The sequence below is a fragment of the Motacilla alba genome, chromosome 9 (genome assembly GCF_015832195.1).
Source record: "Motacilla alba alba isolate MOTALB_02 chromosome 9, Motacilla_alba_V1.0_pri, whole genome shotgun sequence".
Lineage (NCBI taxonomy): Eukaryota > Metazoa > Chordata > Aves > Passeriformes > Motacillidae > Motacilla > Motacilla alba.
The window spans coordinates 10,511,922-10,533,447 of NC_052024.1; the positions used below are offsets into that span (position 1 = coordinate 10,511,922).

General features: G+C 37.6%; 1 protein-coding gene across 11 annotated transcripts in view; it reads right to left on the reverse strand.

The window, feature by feature from the left end:
• TRIP12 (thyroid hormone receptor interactor 12) overlaps positions 1-21,526 on the reverse strand; it is an 81,045-nt gene that overhangs the window by 5,623 nt on the left and 53,896 nt on the right. For 9 of the 11 annotated variants that reach the window (XM_038146351.1, XM_038146355.1, XM_038146348.1 and 6 more), the window contains 25 exons: positions 20,413-20,481; positions 20,134-20,299; positions 19,308-19,425; positions 19,011-19,167; positions 18,550-18,703; positions 17,787-18,015; positions 16,970-17,088; positions 16,159-16,366; positions 15,093-15,193; positions 14,803-14,977; positions 14,271-14,412; positions 13,226-13,417; positions 12,413-12,564; positions 10,686-10,858; positions 10,169-10,242; positions 9,862-10,061; positions 8,926-9,053; positions 8,482-8,633; positions 7,880-8,022; positions 6,474-6,630; positions 5,399-5,497; positions 4,763-4,877; positions 4,322-4,476; positions 3,644-3,808; positions 2,299-2,463 (listed from right to left, as the gene is read on the reverse strand). In XM_038146351.1, the coding sequence (XP_038002279.1) occupies positions 2,299-2,463; positions 3,644-3,808; positions 4,322-4,476; positions 4,763-4,877; positions 5,399-5,497; positions 6,474-6,630; positions 7,880-8,022; positions 8,482-8,633; positions 8,926-9,053; positions 9,862-10,061; positions 10,169-10,242; positions 10,686-10,858; positions 12,413-12,564; positions 13,226-13,417; positions 14,271-14,412; positions 14,803-14,977; positions 15,093-15,193; positions 16,159-16,366; positions 16,970-17,088; positions 17,787-18,015; positions 18,550-18,703; positions 19,011-19,167; positions 19,308-19,425; positions 20,134-20,299; positions 20,413-20,481 (3,708 nt within the window). The remainder of the gene's footprint in view (positions 1-2,298; positions 2,464-3,643; positions 3,809-4,321; positions 4,477-4,762; positions 4,878-5,398; positions 5,498-6,473; positions 6,631-7,879; positions 8,023-8,481; positions 8,634-8,925; positions 9,054-9,861; positions 10,062-10,168; positions 10,243-10,685; positions 10,859-12,412; positions 12,565-13,225; positions 13,418-14,270; positions 14,413-14,802; positions 14,978-15,092; positions 15,194-16,158; positions 16,367-16,969; positions 17,089-17,786; positions 18,016-18,549; positions 18,704-19,010; positions 19,168-19,307; positions 19,426-20,133; positions 20,300-20,412; positions 20,482-21,526) is intronic. The other 2 variants (XM_038146354.1, XM_038146358.1) reach the window with 1 other exon arrangement.

A 21,526-nucleotide genomic window follows, 5' to 3' on the forward strand; every position in this document is an offset into this window, starting at 1 on the left:
GTCACACTATCCCAATAACTGAAGAGTTACTGCTTCCAGAAAGCTCTCAAGATACAAAAGCTCATTAGGATCTGCTGATAAGTTTTCCAATAGAAGAGTCAGGCGTCGAATTTCATCTGAGATACGCCGCACTACTTCCACAAACCAGTTTTAATACTGAAGAGAAAGGTTGCAAGCACCAGCAGCACAAAAAACTCTTCTACAACACGGAATAGTCTATGGCTATTCTAACAGCAGAGCTGCTTACCTACAACTGTGATTAGTTTTTATGATCAAGAGCATGTGGCATAATTAAGCTGCACTGTATTCTTGCAGATTCAAAGAGAAGATCAAATTGCTAGACAAAAATCTACACTACTGAAGCCTTTTGTTCACAAATTTAGAACAAGCTAGGTGGCCTCTTTATAATACAGGGGAGAAAAGGGGAAAAAAAAAAAAGCAAAAAAAAAAAAAATAGAGAATAAAAAGTCTTTCACTATACTGGTAATTGAAGCACTTCTACTTTCTGATAAAGGCAGCTCCTGTGGGAACTGTCCTGGGGGAAAACAGGGAGGTAGAGGGAAGAGTGACATGATGGCAGAAAAGGCAAGAAAAGCAACATTAGGATATTCCAGCTTTATAGACTACTTTTCATGTTAACCCTCACACAAGATTTTAATGAAAATGACATGTTCAAGAGCAGGGCAGCTGATATAGCAGGGAGGCTATAAAGGCCAGGTGAGCAATTAAATATATTGTTTCTAGAATGCAATTCACCGTACTTGTGATGCAGAGCACACTAATTTTCCCTCTGAAATATCTTCTATTTCTTTCACATCACATCTATAAAGCTATAAAGACCAAGATAGGAAAAACTGCACAGAAATCCTTTAGGAAAATAAAAGTTCCAAAAGTTTTTAGGAGGAGGAGAGAATTTTCTGTTATCTCCTTTTCCTTTACAAAGGCAGAAGCCTGCAGCAGGACAACTACAGGACATCTGAGCCATCTGTAAGCCTTTCTCAGTGTATCAGATATCTGATACAAGTTACTTAGGGAAGAAAAAAAGACTGCAAACTATGGAAATCAGTCTGGAATGCCTGAATGCAACATTACTCAGTAAATAGACTGCAAATTCTGTTTCTAATAAACTGTGGAAGTTTGTATTGCTCCTCTGTTAGGTCTGCAGAGAGCTTGAAATCGAAATATATTTAATTCTGTAAGTGATTCCAGACTAGCAGAATTTACTTTTAACTAATAAACACATGAGAAGTGGATAGGTAACAGTTTGAAACTATAAGGTAAATAGAAACTGCTCAATATTCACTTGTAAGGATTACAGAACAGCTTTGCAAAATTTCTCAGCTGATAGGGAAGAATTTACATGACTCTTATTGAATTCTTTCTACCAAAACATCAGATGTGTTTCTTATCAGCACTTCAAAACGTAACAGTCCTCAGAGTGAAACTGGCAGTACCCTAACCTGTCAGGAAATGCATTATTTAGCAGCTGGAATACAGAGATCCTCCCCTCCATCCCACTCACAGCTTCATGTGATAATATTGCATTCTTCTCGTCTTTCCTCATCTCTTCCAGGCTGTTTTTAACCAACTCCCTTTATTACTTCCTTCAAGAGAAACAGCTTCCTACCTTTGTTCAGCAATATCAACCTTCTGTTTTACTATGTCCCTTTTACCATAGGAATGAATCAATACACAGGGGTACTGTCAATTTATTCTGGTAATATTTTGTTATCTTTTCCTTATTTATTCTTTTTGGGGTTTAGGGTTTTTTCACATGTGTTTGGGGTTCTTTGGCTATCTGGTTCAGTTTTCCTTGGGATACTTGTTGGTTTGGTTTTAGCTTTTTGGACAAAAAACTAATGCTTTATTTTTGACTCACAACTGCTGATGTTTTTGTAAGACTGAGCCCAGAATAATTACACTACTATTACAGCAGTTCAAAGGCCACTGGATGCTAGATCACTATAGCTAAATAATTTGCTAAATCACTATTCCTAAAAAATTCATTATCATAACCACTTACAATGAATCCACTTGAAATATCTTTTCTCCAAAAAGCCAAACTTCTGATGACTTCATTACATATAAACCAGACTTCTTGTACTACACAATTTTCAAGTCAGGTGTAATTGGGTTCTAACCGTTTTACTGTAGTAATAAACTAGTACAGAAAAGAAGTCATAAGTAGGAAAATTACTGTCATGCCTAGTTTATGAGAATGAACTGAAATATATATGGAAATAAACTATCTGGAAGCAAGCAAAAGATAATTTCAGTTATAGGTTTGCTTTTACATACTCTGAGATACTCCTCTAAATTGTGGATGGTGACCGGTGTATCTTTTCCCCCCTTTTTCAGCTCTATGTTGGGAAACCCAGGAAGTGTGAAGTCCAGCCCTAGATCTTCCACTGAGCAGCCATTCATAGTCAGAGCCTCCAATGCATACTGTAGACTTTCTTTGGTCTAAAAAATTGGAAGTGGAAACCAATGAGAACAATTAATTCAAATAAACTTATCCAAAAGTTCTGACTTCTAAAGAAGCTTTGACTACTCAAGACATTTCTGTAAGAGCATGACCATCAAAACTGTTGCAGCTCTCCTTGCTCTCCTTCTGGAGCTTTCATACGTAACAGTAAACCAAGAGAAACCAGAAAAACAAGCTTAATGGATTAACTGGAAAGATCACAGAAGTACACATTTTTTTTAGCAGTTTTGGAATTACTTAACTAGCTACAAAATACTACTGGAAGAAAAAGAAATGTGAAATATGCTACAGCTCAGAGACTGTTTTTTCCTCAGAACAGTTAATGGCATTCATATTTGGCATGCATACTGACATTTTTCAGCTTTTCAACCACCAGGTTCAGGTTTTTCAAATTCTTGGGAAATTAGAAGCTATGACCAAGGAGAGAGAGTGAGACAATGAGGTAAAAAGAAACGAAGACCCACAAACTTGCAATACTTTCACTAGTAACAAACCCGACAGATGTATTAAAAGTATAAATTAGGTTATTACTTCCTGCCATCTATTAACATTAGATGCTAGAAAAACCATGTGTGCCAAAGACCTTTTACCACTAGTGCCAGTGTGGTATTTTCAGCTAAGAGTAGACATCCTTGAAAAATTAATGTATGTCTGAAAGAACCTGGATGCTCATGCATGATGACAGTTCACCTCAGTTCTGCATCCAGCTCTTCAGTGGGGAAAAAAAAATCCTACATAAAAGGTACTTCTATGAAATACAAAATTTTGATTAAACCAACTAGTAAAAAAAACCAAACTTTTGACTGTTAAAGAAGCAAGGATAGATTTTTTCCACCGATATTTAAGTTGGTTAGTCTTTTTAAAGTGAATCAAAAGAGAAGTTAGGCAAATATCCGTCAGTTTTAGACTTTTCTAGGACTGTGTTTATTCACACAGAATAATCCCATAATGAATTTCTCATTATAGACTTTAGAAAGACACTGTTTTATAATTATTAGCCACTGATCTAATAACATTAAAACTATTCTGTGTGAGAACAAAGTAATTGTCACTATTACAGTCATTTTTAAGCCCTATGATACATGCTGAATTACTGCTATTTCATAAAATCCAAACGTGTAAAGATGCATGCTTCCATTCTTAGGGTTATTTTCCCACCTGAGTTTTATCCTGTTCAAGTCTTTTCTTTTGTCTTACAATATCTTCAAGGTGATATATTGATTTGGCTACTACTGGATCAATACTGAACAAGTCATGCGATGTCAAGGAAGTTTCCTGTCGTAGCATCCACTTATAAAAAGGAAGTCCAAGAGGAAGATCCACCTGGAAAGCAAAGCACTGAACTGGTTAGTACTGCACTGTCTTCCAAAAGTGTATTTTTTACTACTTCATCTCTTGACCAGATCTACAATACTATCTCATAGTTCTGGCACACACCAAAGCACCATGTCCTAGTGTGTTTGCTTCAGAAATTTACACTCAAAAACCCCAAGTGACTGCCTAGTGCATATACACTAAAGCAATCAGCAACTGGAGTAACAATGAGCCCAAAACATTCTTGAAAGACTGGAAAGATTGCAACACATAGCATTTAATGGCTTTTCCTTCCTACTCCGTGGTCTCAAAAGCCAGTAAAGATCTTCAACATGTATTATTACCCTTTTCCCCCACAAAACTTCACTGCATGCTATTCCTCCTCCCTGCCCCACCTCAGACTGCCCTTACTTCTGGAGCTGAAATTAATACCATGTAACTCTTAATGCTTTTATCCCTCAACAGTCGGAGCCAGTATTTTTATGTGACCCCTTCAGAATAGAGTTTCTATTCCATTCTCACCAGTCTGAAGTCCATGATTGCCTTGGCCATTAGTTTTCCCAAAAAGCGGAACTTCATTTTAACTTTTGCAATGTGAGCTGGCTTGGCTGTTCTTCCAAAAGGAAGGGCAAAAAGGCCTTGAAGGTTATGAATGTACTTGGTACCTTCCTGGCTTCCTGTTGAGGAAGAAAGAAGGAAAAGAGTTCAGGATTTACTCTACTAGTTTCTTTCAAGATGCAGGTGGCATTCAGATAAACTTAACCTAAGCTTCTCATTAAAAAAAAAAACAAACCAAACAAACCAAACACACACAAAAACCCCAACAAAGCCCACAAAGATCCACACACCATGATCAGGCACATTATCTGACCACAAACTGAGGTGCTCTTTACATAACTGAGGTCAACTTAGAATCAATTCAATATTAATCAATATTAATAGATTAGGTAGTAGAGCAATTACCTTTTGGATTGGCTAAAGTCACTTCTTCTCCCCTCCAAAGGCCTAAGTCTGCTCTCTGTAGTTCCTGAGATACAAGTGCATAGAACTCTAGTGTAGGGCCTAGGCCTGTGCCAACCTTCAGGGGATGGAGGGTGAGGGGAGAGGAGGGGGAATGAGACAGATAAATCCATTAGGTCAGTTTGAATATAAAAATCTTTACTTAGTCTGAGAAATATTATACATTATTTGCTATAAAATAAGACTACGTCGCAAAAAGCATCTAGGGAATCTATCTACATTCACAACATGACAGAGGCAACCTGGAAAGACCACATAGTAGAGAAAGTAACAGAGGGGTGAAAGCATTAACCACCTAATGCTCATATATAGACAAAACACACACAGCTGTTTGCTTAGGAGTTAGAAAAAAGATGAGTTCTGCTGACTACATTGATCATGAAATTTAGATCAGAAAGAGCTTCTCCTAGCAACTAAAAATCACAACCAAGTGGATTTGGGATAATTCAAGGATACAATTCTTTAGCACCAGCAACATGAAAGAAAGTGTCTGACCAAGCCATTTTAACAAAGCTGTAGCTATTTTGTATTAATATTCAGTAAAAAGGGGATAAATTATACTGCAGTGGTATTACTTACCTCATTCTCATACTGAATTTCCAACATGGCTCTTGAACTGCCTAGATCCTGCATCACAGATTCTGCCTGCTTCAACAGCTCATCTCTGTTCACAGTGCGCTACACATTAGAGAAGTTTTATGTAGTGAAATTATGAAGTTCCAGCACCCAAGGCAGTTACAACAGGTAAAATCAGTTATGCACATTTTTCCACCCCATACCAATAGTTCCACAGTTCAGTTCAATAATTTTTAAGCTTATACTTTGATGTAATAATTCTTACTTCTATATGAAAACTGTTTAGAAGGAATGTGTTCAATATAAAATGAAAAAACAATGCCTTACACATGCCTATCAGTGTAACTAATAGGTACTATTCTTGCCAAGAATATGGCAATAGGACTATGATACAGCAAGGTACTGTCATGTGACATTAAATACCACATACTAATACATAGAGAAGAAAATAAAGATGCTGAAACTCAAAACAAAAACCCCAACAGCACTGGGATTCCTACATGTGGACAGCTATATGCTTTCTGAACTTGATTCTTGTGTCTCCTGCTGCTTTTCCCCACAGGTATTCGAGATCATATAGAATGTATACCAGATACCATTTTAAGATAATGTATCTCCAGATTCAAGAGAGACATCCAAGACTCCCTCAAATTTAACAAACTCCCAGCTTACAGCTGTGACAGGTGATTTACCTTCCCCAAATACAAGGACAGTATTTTTGTTTATTAAGGGTCTAAATCTCATTGCTTGAATTCTTCTGAGAATCAAGCAAAACAGAGTCTACAAGCCAGTATGTGGAAATGCCGTCTGCAACTCACTACTGCTGTCTGAAACTCTGTGTTCACTGCTGGAGTTCAGTTTCAGGAATTGTGTTAGGGTGCCCCTCCTGCCCTCATGCGGCCAGCACGGAGAAGACACTGCACCTTCTGCTGGGGGACTGCAGGAACAAACCCACCTCCCCTTCCCTATACCACCAAAACATCAAGTTCTACAAATAAGCCTTGCTCCCAATGATATTCTTACAGACAATACAAAAATAAATAGATCCTTCATTCCATTTTAAAGAAGATGTACTTACTTTTTTCCTGTCCAGCCGTGGTGCCACTCTGCTATCCTGAGAATCCGACTGATTGATTTCTGGATTAGTGTCCAGTAGCCTTTGCATGGCTCGATCACGATCGAAGGCCGTGACATAAAACAGCATTTGGCGGGTATCAAATGGAAAGAAAAATGGGCTGTGAAGAGCATTAGATTAGTCAGCTGTGCTCCAAGCAGCATCTCAGACTAGCATTTGGTTTAAAACACAACAAATGTAGTAGTATGTCCAAAATGAGTGTACACTCTGTGGTGAAAGCAGCCTCCAAAGCACACTTTAATTTTAGTTACAATGCTTAGGAGCAGGAGTTTTGAGAAATGCAATGTATGAAGGAGACAAAAAATTCCAGAAACTTTTGACTCCTCTTGAAAAGTAACTCAGAACACTTCAATGCCTTGGCTGTGCAAAGTTTACATCAGAAAATAGAATTCCTTGTTCACTACTGTTCTACAATTAATAAATCCAACAGATCAAAGACTGAAGTTAAAGCTCTCATATTTGGCAGCAGAAAGACATGAAAACCTGCCTAGAGCAACACCACTATTTCTATCTTCCACCATGTGCAAAAAATATTCTAAATAATCTGTGAAAGACTACCAGAGAAACTTCTTGTATTAATTTATCACTTACACTATTCTCAAAGGTATGTGTATGTTAGCAGTTTGGTCCTCCATTGGCATTAAGTGGAAAAGCAGTTTTATTGAACAAATAATGCTACAGGTGTTTAAGAATATACATTCATGCTCATCATCTTATCTGGAACGTTTATGAAGCAAGTTAGAGATCTTACTTTTAAAATGAAAAGCCAAAGAGTTCCTCTGAGTACGTACTGCCACAGTCATCGACAATATTGCTGCAATTAACACGCTTGAAAAACCCAAGAATGTCAACTCTGTCAACTCTAATTTCTCATTCTTTCAAGTGCAAGAACTTAACAGCTTGTACTCTGTATCAAGATACTACAAAGTACTATGCATAGATCATCATAAAAATTAATTTTATTCTTTTATCAGTATTGTTTATAAATCTATCTTCCTTTGTATCATAATGAATGTGTGAAGATACAGTGATATGGTAAGAATGTTATTAAGCAGTTTAACAGCAGAAAAAAGTATCACCTGAATAATCAAAATTTCAGTGGAAAACCTTCAGATTGCTTAGCAATTCCTGTAAGAAGGGATCCAAACTCTGCAAATAGTCTACCTCTCTGAATGTGATTGAAACTATGCAATGTAGGTGTAAACATGCATGCCACTATGTAACTTGGCAGTACTTCAGTGACTGCATTCTGCACTCTCAAGAGTCCTGTACGGATGATGCACTGTGCTGCCCAGGCAAGATTCCTACTTAACTGGAATGAGAGGCACTACACAGCAAATCGTTCATACCATGTTTTTCCAAGTTCTGTCAGCCAAGTTGGGATGTTTCCTGTCATAATTACCAAAGGATCCTGAAGCTGCCTGTTTGCTTTTGCTGTCAGTTTACTGTTGATAAACTCAGAGGTTGGAATTATCTCCTTGCAGACTGCATTCTGTGTTAAATAAAAGCAATGTATTTCTAGTTAGAGAAATGCTAAAAGAAATAGCAAGTCTTTGTTAAAACAGATTTTTAATGCTTCTAATTTGCTTAGCATGGATAGTAAAAAAACTTTCGTTGCTGTTTTGTTCATCCAGAGTTTCAGACATGAAAGAAGGACTGAAGAGATTTACTACCAATCTCCTTTTCAGGAATAAAGTTGGTCTTTGAACTTAAAGAAGGACAAAGCATGGATATTGTGTTCCAAACAGTATAAAGTAAAGATGACTGACTATAAGAATTTACAGCCTTCATCTTCTCAGAAGTTAGACAAACATGTAGTGGAAGATGACAGTATCTGCATTATTCTGTCTTCTTGAGGGGCAGTGGAGAGGGGGGAAAGGTTATCTAAAATGTTACAGATGGTTCTGTCCTGAATCAAGTATCAAAGTGATTTAAAAAGGGCTCTACTCACATCATACAAGTAATACCAGTATCGACTGATAGCATGTAAAACTCTCAAAAGAAGAATAACATCTAATGATGGGTCTTCAAATGTTATATTTTCAGGTGGAGTAGATATGAGGTAAATTTCCAGTGGATTTAACACCGAAGGGCATACACCATCTAGCAGGAAAAAAACAACATCTTAGCAAAACAACTCAATTAGAATTTTCCCCAAGATTTAATTATTAGGAGCCTAGGCAGTATTAGTCATGGCATTCACTTAAACTGCAACAGTTCAGTTAAACAACTCAGTAAATATCTTACTTTTCATTTAAATATACAGCTAAAAATATATGCTTACTATTTTTATACTATGCCTGCTTTAAAAGCAACACTACAGTGGCAGTGAACATTGTGAAAGTCCTGAGAGGACTTACAGGAAATCTAACATATAGCAAGGCACCACACTCACCATGCCACAATTCATCATGTTTTTTAGAATTTCTAGGGGAGGTTTTTGTGGGAGCAGTTTGTGCTCTTCCTCTTTTACCCCCAACACAGTCCTTATTACCATCTTCATCCTCTCGCACAGGTTTGTACCTAAAAAGTGAACAACAGTTAATAATATGTTTTGAAATGCTAACTTACAGGGAAACAAAAGCAATTTTAAAGATGTTAATTGTCAGATTTCCAGAACTTTATTTGAATGACAGTTAAAAGTAGAAAGACAAGAACATTACACTGAGATATGATCCAGCCTCTGAAGTAAAGTATTTCACAGGGGAGAAAAAACAGGGACCCTTTGGCTCCATGAACTGGAAGAAGAGAAGGTGAATGTATAAAGAAAACCCCAAAGTGACTGAGGTTAGAAAGTTAGGGTTAGCCTAGGTTTTGGCATTTTTTGGTTGTTGTTTTAGGGGTTTTTATTTGCTTGCCTTTTTCTTTAGCACATTTAAATGTTCAAAAGAAAGAGACTGCTGAACATTAAGATGTTCAGCACAGTCATATGTCAACGTTTCTTGCAAAGCATGGCCACAGAATACATTCATTTTCACAGCAATCAACTGGGAAAATTAGTATGAAGTTGACCATTAGTTGTATACTGCACATTCTCTAATGTTTGTGGTTAGTTATCTAACACTAAGAATGGTTCCTCCCCATCTAGCAGGTGTCATTTAAAGTTCCCCACTTCTGGTTCACCAGCTTTACTCAGAAGCTAGAAAGAACATCAGGAGCTAACAATGAACTCTTCCTAAGTTTTAAGTATCTCAAGTACATCAGGCAATTCAAAGCTCTGCATTTTTCAAAGGGATAAAAAATAAGACAGACAGCTATATTCCAAATTTCTTGATGTAAATACATTTAGTAAACTGGAGAAGTTCTTCCTGGGTTTCTCTAGGCAACTTACCAAATGGTGTGCGTTTTCGTCCAAATCCCAGCTCTTCCCAGTGGGTTGCTTTCATCATCTGTAGACTCCCTCTCTTCCTCAGCTTGCAAACTGTACTGCCTGACTGCTTGGTACACAGTCATATTGTATGGCAGCAAGTGATCTCCAATGTAAAATTGCAATCTATGTCTCACATTCCCTGAATTTAAGAATTGAGCAGCCTGAACAACAAAAAAAACCAACCATACAAGTTAGGAAACTTGTTGCATAGTTTTTTTTAAGGCCCTCCCCACACTGCACCCCCTGTACTCCCAGAGCAAAAGCTTACCAAAGATTCATCTATTTCTTCATCTGACCCATCATCATCACTATCTTCATCATCTTCTCTAACTCTTCCATAGCCTGAGGCAAGAGAGAAGACATCCTCATTTGCTTTTTTTCATTAAAAGGTAACAATGCTTTGGTACTCTGACTGTCATAACTTCTAAAACTTTTAAAGCAGTTCCAAAAAGTATCAGTTAAAAAGAGTAAGATTCAAACTGCTAGAACAAATTTCATTATCAACGCCTGGCATCAAAACTGCCAAGCTACAGCCAGTGTGACAGTAAAGCAGTAATACTTCTGTTAGTATTTTGACTGAACTGTTTACCACAGGAAACAGCATGTCCCAGAAAAGGAAGATTCTCTACAGCTTTAATCTCCTCCCTTGTGAGCAAGGTATCTTCACAGGTACCTTCTGTTTGTCTTCAGCATAATCCTCACAGGTTTTTACAGACTCTACACTGACAGCAGGAACTATTCCAAAAAGGAAAATGCAAGTGACTGTGTAATAAATAAATAAATACCTCTAACTACAAGGTATCTTTCAATGGCTTGTACCAAAGCCAGAGGATCAATCTTCACAGGTCCACCTTTCCACTGTTTCACATTAGCACAGTCTGGATGTCTTTGCAGTTGGCATTTCAATTGATGTGTATTGAAGAATTTTAAAGCTTGGGATCCTCTGTTAAGAGAAAAACTCAAAATAATTTGTGAAAAAAGTTGCTACACAAAGAATCTAATAACCACAATTGCATTAAAAATGCAGTAAAATAGGGTTCAACATGCATTTACAATTTTACTTGTTTAGAGTAATATTTGTCAGACTGTTTCTCTAAAAATAAGCTAATATGGTTTGGATAAAAAGTTTTCTTCTACAAGAACACCAGAATCCAAGTTGAACAAAATCAGGACGCTACAGGAATTAAAAGAAAGCCCAGCCTGAGGTCTGATTACAACATGGCCTATACTGACCATCTCTGAAATCTGAAGTAGTTCAATGGTCAGCTGATGGCACAGGAGATTCAGAGCTGTGCTTATGTACAGTCCAACAAGGATCAGAAAAGGGCATGGAAAATGCAAGTATTCATTTAAATGGATTTTTTTCAATAAGGACCCAAAGAGAACCTGAAAGATCTTCTGGTTTTTTTCTTCCCAAGAATAGCTTATATATACATTCCACCTCACCTATCAAATACTCAAGCTAGCTGGTTTTATACAACAAGCCTCTTATCTTGGGCTGCTTCTATTTCTAAGTGCTAGTAAAAGACTACCAAAACTTAATGCTTCAAAATCCTCATTGACATAATCCACAATAAAACTTGCAGTCAAACAATGCTACAGCACTCTGGCTTCTTGTGTTTCATTTTCTATCGAAAAGAACAGCAGGATTTTGCTTCTATGATTAGCAGCTTTTTAATTTTGGTAGTTATCCCACTTTTTACAAAAATCATACACATACAGAAGCATTCTGAGATTACAGAGCACATACTATTTGCAAAAGCCAGTATAGAGACACTAATTTCTTCTAATAAGAAATGTGTGTACTGCATTAATTCCCACTGATTTTAAGTTTCACAAAAAACAAGTACTGAATTTCAATGCTAGATTAATACTATAGTGTGTTAGATTAATGTTATAGTGTGAGGTACAGAAAAGAAAAAAGAAACCTAGGAACAAGTCTTCATTCACTCAGATTTGTCACTTAAAACACAACTACCAAGCTGGGTTCCAAATTTATTCTGCATCTTAAGATTCAGGGTAGGCCTACAGCTATTTTAAACTCTATTCCCAGCCAAGATTTATCACTTAATCCACTATCATACCAGAGAACAGAACCTAGATGAATAACGAAGCTGAGCACTGTAATACACTCTCTGCAACTTAATTACTCTGCTAAAAACATCAGTGTTCAAGGAAGAGATTGTTTCTTTCCAGTGTTTGTTACATGGGGACAAGGAAGACATTTGGATTTTTAAAGGGTAAATTTAGAGACTGCATTTAAAGTTTATCTATCACCCTCAATTTAAGTGAGACAAGCTTCAAGATGGTAAGCAAACATTTAGTAAAACATTCTATCACTGATGACAAAAAAAAAAAAAAAAACCAACTGTGTCATTGCTTTTGTCTTTAACAGGTTCAGAAGCTTGCATTACTCCTCTTGTAATTGTACTTGTCCTTTTAGGGTTGCCTGAAACAAGTTTTAGGAAACAAAAGCTTCCAACAAAACTGTTACCTGAGCATTAATCCTTACCTGCTCCCTGTTCCATTTCCACTAGGGAAGTCATGCACTTTAACAGGAAACTGTTCCATCTGACTGAGGCAGTTGTTCATTTTATGGACTAATGCCAACAAAGGTGCGTTTTCTAATGGCTCTAATCTTCCAAGGGGCTCTTCTCCAGGAAGCTGAAATACAGTCCAGTCTTTAGTTACCTGCTTGAATTAAAACATCCTAAACAATTTATACCGCAAATTAAGAATCCCTGCTCTCATTGAAATAGCAGCAGTATCAGGATGTGCAAATGGCACAAGTTGATCAAAGACCTGTTTCAAAGAATGTACTCTTCTCTTCTGGTTTCAGCTGAGTAGCCCAACAGATTTTAAGCATTCACCCTTAACCATGAACAACAAGCTTTTTGGAAGTTTTAGTTATCTGCTTTCCTCTCTTTCACTTTAAATTTCTTCCTCTAAAAACAGAACAGTAGTTTCTTGCAGTATTTAGTCTTAAGTGAAAATATTACTATCCAAACTCTTTCCATACCAACTTCTTAAAAGACAGAAACAACTTTTAAGTTGTTCAAGACTCAGACAGTTGGCCATTTTGGCATTTTTTCCACTGCTGTGTGGAACTTTCTGTAATTACAGGTGGTTCAAAAAAGTTCATGACCTATAAAGACACTGAACAAGGTGAAAGTTGCAGTGTTTTACAACTTAGACATAAACAAAACATTCTTTCTGTATTCCACCTTTTAGATAAGGTCAACACAAAACCTCTCAGATGTTTTCTTGAGAAAGAAAATTAGAGAAATACAACTAAGAATGCCAAAAAATACACAAGAAAACTTACTGGAGAAGAAAAAAATACATGAAGAAATCTTTTCAATCTGATATCCCTGCTAACAGCATCTTTTTCACTTTTAGATGTCAAGTAGAGCAGCAGTTGTTTAACAAACCCACTATGCTGGATTTCAAATGAGGAGACGTCAGATTCCGAGACAATGCTACGGATTTCTACAAGGCACTCTGTTCCACCATCCACCTGAAAAATATGAAGTGTTTTACTACCCAGGTATTACAGGCTTAAGAAATGCCAGCTTTCTTTCTACTGCATGGAACAGCTCCAAAGGGTGGGGGGAAAAAAGGAAAGTCTAGAATGTATAGCAACTCAATACAAGCAGCAACGCAGGGAAATAATCTGAGGATAAGCATGTCTCTGTTCAAGGGGAGACATTACTGGCAACACCTACATTTTCTCTACTTTGAGAGAAATACAAGGTCCCATTTCCATCTTGTGCAATTAAAGATAAGCTCCAAGCAGGGGTGCTTTCTGTTTGGAAAAAAAAACCACTAACAAAATCCTAACAACTCAGATTGCTCTATGTTTTACGTGATATCTGTGTGGGAGAGAGGAGGTGGGGAAGTTTCCTATTTTAACGATTGCTCAGATCAAAGCACAGAACACAGCTCAGCTCTTATGCTGGTTAAGAACTTAGATGTCTGGACCACCTATCAAGGACCACTGAAAAAAAAAACTGTCTGAAAAGCAAGGCTGAAGTTCTTGACATGCTACCACATTTACCCTAATCTGTATTTCTTCTATCATTTTAACAAAATGCTGCTTCCCTCTCCTTCTCCCCCCAGTCTCAAACTGTTTCTCTTACTAGACAGGGTTTTGTTCTTTAAAGTAAGGTTAATCCCTGACACTTAACTGTGCAACTTTTGAATGTGAAATGCTATGCAAATGACACATTGCTAGGACTGGTCTTTTATCATAAGTGGTGTGTGTCAGAGCATACACACTCATTCCAAAAAATTACTCCAAGTCATAATGACTCATAAGTCAAACCAAGAAATGACTGCCCCGCACTCTAAGTAACTTTGCCACATCTCACCTGGAGGTTGAGTTGTTCAGTTGCAGTGCAAAGTCTCTGTAATACATTTAGTGCAGGATTGCTTCCATCCATGTTTTCAGAACTAAAGTAATGTTCTACAAATTTATGAGCTTGCTCCTTAATCCAGCCCTTAATTTTTTCTCTGTAAAGAAGCACACAAAAGGCATTTAACCACACTTATCATCTGCATACATCAATATTACAAGTAAATACAGCCTGAGTATAATTTTCTCCATGTTAAACAGCACAGAAAACCCTTGCTTTTACTCCAACACCATCAAGTACTTTTCTCTACAGATCATTTCTTGCATTGTTTTCCTCAGTTCTCCAATTTTTCCCCACTATACAACTTTAAACTATTCAGATGTTATATTCCCTCTACCTTAATTTCTTGATTCTTTTGCCAGAATGTTTTTAACTGTGGTTAAGCTCCAACTGCTTTGTAGCTGCTACCTAATCACCTGATCATAGTCAACATCATGTTACAAGTACTGTGGGGTTTTTTTTGTTTTTTTTTTTGGTGTGTGTGTACCTGTTATTGGAAATGGTATCCTTGGAAGCAGCCCTTGCAAGACCACTTACTCCTGCTGTTCGTGCTGGTTCAATATTATTACTGTTGGACTGTGTGCTTAATCTTCCCCATGTTTTAGGATTTAAACTTGCCAAGAAAGATGATTTAGGAGACTGCGTAGTTGTAGGGCTTTTAGCTGGAGGAAGTAAAGACAAAATTTAAGAGAATCAAGAGGTTTATCACAGCTAGCTCTTTCTGCAGTTTATAAGCTTACTTTAAAAGGAGATAAAAGTATGTTCAGAATTATTTACCTTGATTGTCTACTTTGTCATCATCTCTTGGAGGGGAGTATTTTGGTCTCCTTGGCCCTCGTTTTGGCAGTCTTTTTCTCTTTAGAACATCACTCAGTCGTCTGTCCAAATTTAAAAATAAAGTTACTTATTTCCACCCCCAAATACATTCTTATGCACACATCCCTCCCTCAGTTTAAGATGCATCTGCCAACCACTTCCTTGAGAATTAAAGAACAGGTTCTATCCCATAACAAGGATATTCACTAACTCCATCCAGAAACAGAGTTTTGCTGGCTGTCATCTTTCTATTATGCACAGCCAAATACAGCCAGAAGTGACACTAAATAGAGGTTTCTCATGATTTTCAAGTCTTAATTTGTGTAACCATTTATTCGTCCATTCATTTGAATACACTTAAAATGAAAAAAAAATTCCACAAATCTCTACTGAATAAACACCAACATTGGATATTTGACATGCCTCCCCTACAAAAGCACAGAAAACACTTCTTCAACAATTTGTGGCATTTCTACTCATCAATCACTACACGTCACAAGTTAATACATTTCAATTCTTGTTAAAGTGACAAATATTTGACCTTTACAATAAGAGCAAACTAGTAATTTATTCCTACACTGTATTTTACTTCTATAAGTGTTCAAAATTATTGCCTTTCAACAAAACTTAAGGACAATTTATTTTTTCTCCAGTCTCCAGCCGAAAGGAACCATGCCCCACAGCTCTGAAAGAATCACTGCCCTCAACAGTTAGATGAGACTACAAGCTGTTGTTCTTGATGGTCTCCCAAAACAGAAAATTATTTAATATAATTACGCCCTATCAGGTCACTGCTTTTTTTCCTCTTTTAAACATTTAATATAAAATGAATCAAAACTACCCATTGAAAAATTGAACACCACTCCAATTAGTTCTTTAGAGGAAAACACACCACAGCAAAATGCAGATGTGGGCAGCCCATGTTACCCTAGACATTCTTTTAAAAAAATAAGGTAAGAAAAACCCAAAATCCCACAAGAAAGCACCAAAGCCAGAATGCAGATTACTCTTCAGGAGGTGCACTTACCCCTGTGGGCTTAGATCCAAGGAATCCTCCCGGCTGTGCTGCAAGCTGGGGGAGCCCAAATCTGCAGCTGCATTGCTGGCAGCAGTGGCTGTCCCAGTACTTATGGTTGTAGTGGTTCCCAGCGTTCCTGATCCATTAGTGCATACTTTTGGGGGGCTTGTTAGCAAAGCCTCAGACTCTGCCAAGTTTTTCACTTGATGCATCACCCCTTTGAGAAAGAAGAGATCTTTGTTTGGTGGGTTGGTCTGGGATAGGGGGAGAGGACGGCGTGGTAGAGATGTGGTGATAGGAACAAGGGTGTTTGAAAATGTAGAACTGAGTGTTACTTGAACCTCTGCTTTGACTATAGCAGTATTTGCTCACCCCACCCATCAATATAAGCTTTAAAAGCAGTTCAATCTTTTTCTTCAAAAAGTTAACCTACATAGTTTAAAAATAAAAAATTAGAGCAGTATGAACCGTAGCTAAAGAAACCCCAAGTGCAAAGACTAGTACAAAGACTTCCTGCCAAAGATTCATCAATTTTCTCCACTAAGACTTCCCATGTAATATCAGTGAGGCATCTTCAGCCTAAGTGAGTTCACTAGCATCCAGTAAGCCTGTACAAACTTGCTTCAGATTCTGAAAACACAAGCTTGTTGCCTGCAGAGTCTGGGCCAGCTCCTCCTTAGTAGTATGAAGACATCTTGCACAGGTCTGCCTTTATTATTCAAGAACAATATTCAATTTTTACAGCTTGGGAAAAGCAGACACACATTTTTAAAATACTACATAAAGAGGTGAAGAGAAAAAAAAAGAAACCACGATTTACCTTCTCTTCTGAAGTAAACACTAAAAATGTCAGGTAACTTTTGCATTAAAATCTCTGCCATCTGCAGGGCTCCAACTACTATCTTAAGGTCTTGACTCGACAGCATGGAGGCAATATGACTAAAACAGACAATTTATTAGAATTAGCTTTGTGGGGTTTTGGCTGAGTTTTTCTTTTTAAAATCAAGTCAGTTCATCTTGCATACACAGCACTGGAGACTGAAATCAAACAAATTTCATAATGCTTTTATAAAAGCTATCAACAAAAGGACTGAAACAGCTCTCTTCCTACCTATATCACTTTTACCAAGTTTTAACATGGCATAAAGGAGTCTTCTTTAAAGATGGTGTTCTGGAACTTGATATTGTCTCTGAAAAACCATCTGGTTTATTTTCCAGTTGCATCCTCAGATCCCCAACTTTACATGTAACATGTAGGAGAGGTTTCATGAATAAAACTTACCAGTTCAATGCTATTAGTGTTACTCTTCACATTGTATTACCTCAAAAGTTATCCTGCCCTCAGAATTTCATAGGCAAATTTTAAAAATCAGAAAACCAATGAAGAGTAATATTTGACACTCCTAGTACACACAGCCAGAGGCCACCTAAGTTTCTAGTAAGAATGTCTAGCATTGGCAACTACTGCAAAATCTATGATGCAAAAAAAATCCTGCAGAGCTGGCAGCCTCAGCTTTCAAAAAGTAAGACTTTTAAAGTATCATTTTCCCCTGAAAAAGATGATACAAAAAATGTAATCACAAGTTTTGAGCTGTAAGCTCAAAATTAGTTTCATTTGCAGCAGTTAAAGAACCCACCTTGAAACAGCATGGTTTTTCAGCACATCCTTCAGAAGTTCAGCATCAGCAAAATAAATTATCCTAAGAATTGCTCTAAGGCACTTGTGTCTAACAGCAGGTCCAGCTGAAGAACTATATACTTCATAAAGAACACCAAACAGTGTTTTGATAAAGGATTTTGCCAATTCTGGGTCCTCTTTCATTAATTGTGCTCGAGCATCATCCTTCTTCAATTCCGAATGTCCACCTGTGAGAAAGCGCACAGCAAATCACTGGATGGACCTTTGCATCCCTGCTCTGATGATTACTTTCTTTTGTTAAAACTGATTCAATTCAGCTCTCAAATTGAGAAGATGAAATTCAAGAACCAGAAGTCAAAGTGAGTGAGAAGGTACAAAACCTCCTCTTTAAAGGCGTTTAATCTTTTTTTCTTCAGTTTTCTTATGTCTTTCTGTGTAACAGTAAGAAGCCCTCACAGAGTCTTCCTTAAATAAAGGAGCTATATGAATAGAACTATTTCAGAAATCCCAAGCCAGGAACACCCTCAGCTCCCTCCCAAGTTTGATATATTTTCAGGTTCCAGGAGGAGCTTACATGTTAAAAACACACATGTCAACAGTACGAGCTTTGTTATGACATTTTCTACATTCATGTAAATCAGAATAGTTTGACATTCCACAGAAGCCATAAGAAATTTATTCATTAAGAAGTAAACAGCTGCACAACCCAGCATATATTAGCCACAGCTAGAGAGCCCAGGTGTTTCCTGAGCTGTACTTACTGGTGTTTGTACTGGCTAAAGGGTTTGGTTTTCGCTGAATGGCACGAGCTGTTCCAGTATCCTCATTTATTTGCTGCATAGAGTTAAAATCAATAGTATAGACACGCCCAAGCGTAGACAGGCTTATCTCATCCTCACCAACCTGATGAGCTGCCTAAAATCAAGGAAGAATTTAAAGTTAAGAACTCCCTAATAAATAGAATACTGTATGAAAGGTGAGGAGAGGGGTAATACAGTAGGAAAAACAGTGATAGAAATTAAATAAGAACAGCAAATAAGTGATTTGGTATGGCTGAATACCAAAATAGTGCAATATTACAGCAGGATGTTTGAGGAAACTTGTGTTTCTTACTCAGAAAGATCAAGAGGGGTGTTTTTAAAGACAGAGAAAGCACTCAATTCCCTATACAACCGCACGCAGATTTGAAAAGCATCACCACACAAATGTGTGGAATTACTACCTCTATTATTCGACTATCAATCCTGTTATAGGGATGCCAGAGACCCCTGTCATCTCGCCATTGCCATATTGCACCATCTGTATTTTGTGCATTTCCTTTCTTTAGCATAGTATCAACAGCAAAGATTCCCTCTTTTGGCAGGCAAGGCATCAGTTCACTGTAAAGAACATTAAAACAGTATTTTACTAGAAGTATACAATCAAGTCCATCTAAGCTGAAAACTGTTTGCCTTATTTTAGTAAAGTTAAGGATTTTAATATACCAACCACGCCCAAAACCTAGGACTGCAAGACTTACCAGATAAGAGAAGTAAGTTCATAAAGTTCTTGAGGACTTCGTGGAACAAGGTCAATTTGCTCCTGACAACTCCCATTTGAGGCTCCACAAAGGAGGAAGTGAAGCGTTTCTGCAATATCTATAAAAAATTATTATTCGTGAGACTGCCTGTATCAGATATGGATTCCATTTTCTGTTGGACACTACACAGAAGAGATAGTTACTGCCCAAAGCAAACAGAGAGTGGACTACAGGACAAAAGTGTTTCTTTGAACACTAAGAAATGTGTTAGTTCTCAGGCCTGGGGTTTGTGGCTTTTTTGGGTTTGTCATTCTTTCCTTTAAGGGACAACCAGGGGAGAAATATCACTCAATACACAAGACACAGAAGAAAACAGGCAAAGATACAGGGCAGTTGAAGGGATCAGTCAAAATTTGTGAGATGGAACAAAGAAAACAAGTGACAACTAAGACAGCTCTACAGAATTTACTTCTGTTAATGTTTTCCCCTAGAAGAAGTACTTAAAAAGCACATCGTTCCCCCACATGGTAACAACCAAGAAAAGAATTATTCAGCTTGTGGTGGAACGAAAATAGTTTGTGCAGGCAATACAGACTCAAAATTAAGTGAGCACTGCAGTGACAACGGCTAGGAAAAAAGATAAAAATCCCTCTGGATAAAAGCTTTCAACAAGTTTAAATCAACTTTTTATCCTGGGGGAAACACAGTAAGAGAGAGAAAAATTGAAAGAACAGAGTATTTATATGATCAAGTGCATAGAGGTCCATACTGACTGTAAGCACTAACATGAACAGGCCCCCGAGGACATGGAAGAGTAAGAACTCACTTTGCTTCATAAGCTGGACTGCAAGTGTGGGGCAGTTGGAGCACATCAGGGAGAACATGCGCACCACCATGATGAACATTCCTGAGCTCAGGATAGGAGGTGTCACGACCAAGAGCTGCTGGATATTTGTTAACAAGTCCTTGGAAGCAACCTGCTGCAGCAAGTTCTTCAAGGAGGGAACAACAAAATGAGAAACATTAGTCCTTGAAAGGTGAGCCCTCAAGAGAAACAGGGTAGGCAGAGAAGAAAGCAGAAGTGCACCCCCATCCACACTCTTACCTCTTCATGCTGGAAGTTGTCCACTAGCCGGGCAAAACACAGACAAGTGCTTTCAACAGACTTTTTGTCCTGTTACAAGAAAGTTTTGTTTAAATTGAAATATTTTAACTTGCATTAGAACATGCTGCCATTTTGAGGCATTCATAAAATTTCTCTAAAAGGGTGAGTTCTAATCACATTTTACAGAATATTACAGCTCTCAATTTTAAACTCACTGACAGTCTAAACTGACCTCCTGATACAGCTGTGCTTCCTACATATGGAAAACATCCCCCAACACAAATACCTTTAGGGACCTTTAGAGATTAACAAATTGATCTCTAATAGTCCTTCTGGATTCTGAAAGGGGGAAACAACACTGAAAAACTGAAGTAAAAGAAGTTATAGATAATAAGCAGGAGTGAACGCTACTATTCTACAGACCACATGAAGCCTGATTTTGCTATTATCACAGACAACACAGCAAGTTCAAAGACAAAACTAAAGACTGCCCTGAAAACAGCTCTGCTTAACAGTTCAACTAAATGCCCAAAAAAGTTCACCTGAACATAATAAAACACTAACTGTAAGGGTAGCTGAGCACTGGAAGAGGTTAGCCTGAGAGATTAAGTCCCCATCCTTGGAGATACTTAAAAACAGAAAAAAAAACCGTCATGTGGACATGCTCCTGGGCAATCTACTCTAACGTAACTGGCAGGGAAACTAGGACTAGGTAACAGGGCTCTCTTCCAACCTCAACTATTCTTTTAAGAGCTAACTCAATATTCTTTTCCAGAAAACTTCCACTTCAAAATTTCTTGAAATCTTACTTTGGTGGGTTGTAGCTTCTCTTCAGAGATCAGGATCAGTACTTGTCCCTACTACTGGTGAGAATGGTGCTTCCTGTTTCTAGAGTACAATCTAAAGCTGTCATTTGGCTTCTTAGAAGCTGCCTCAAAGATTCAAGCAGTCTTTCAGCAAGATGAGGTAGGCAAAATTAAGAACAGCACAAGAATACATAAAACCATTACCTGGAAGCTTCCATTTAGTTGCATTTGTTAACAAACAAAATATTTCTCCTTTTTGATCTTTTTAACAGGGATCTGCTAACCAAGCAGATCACCAAAAATCTCTT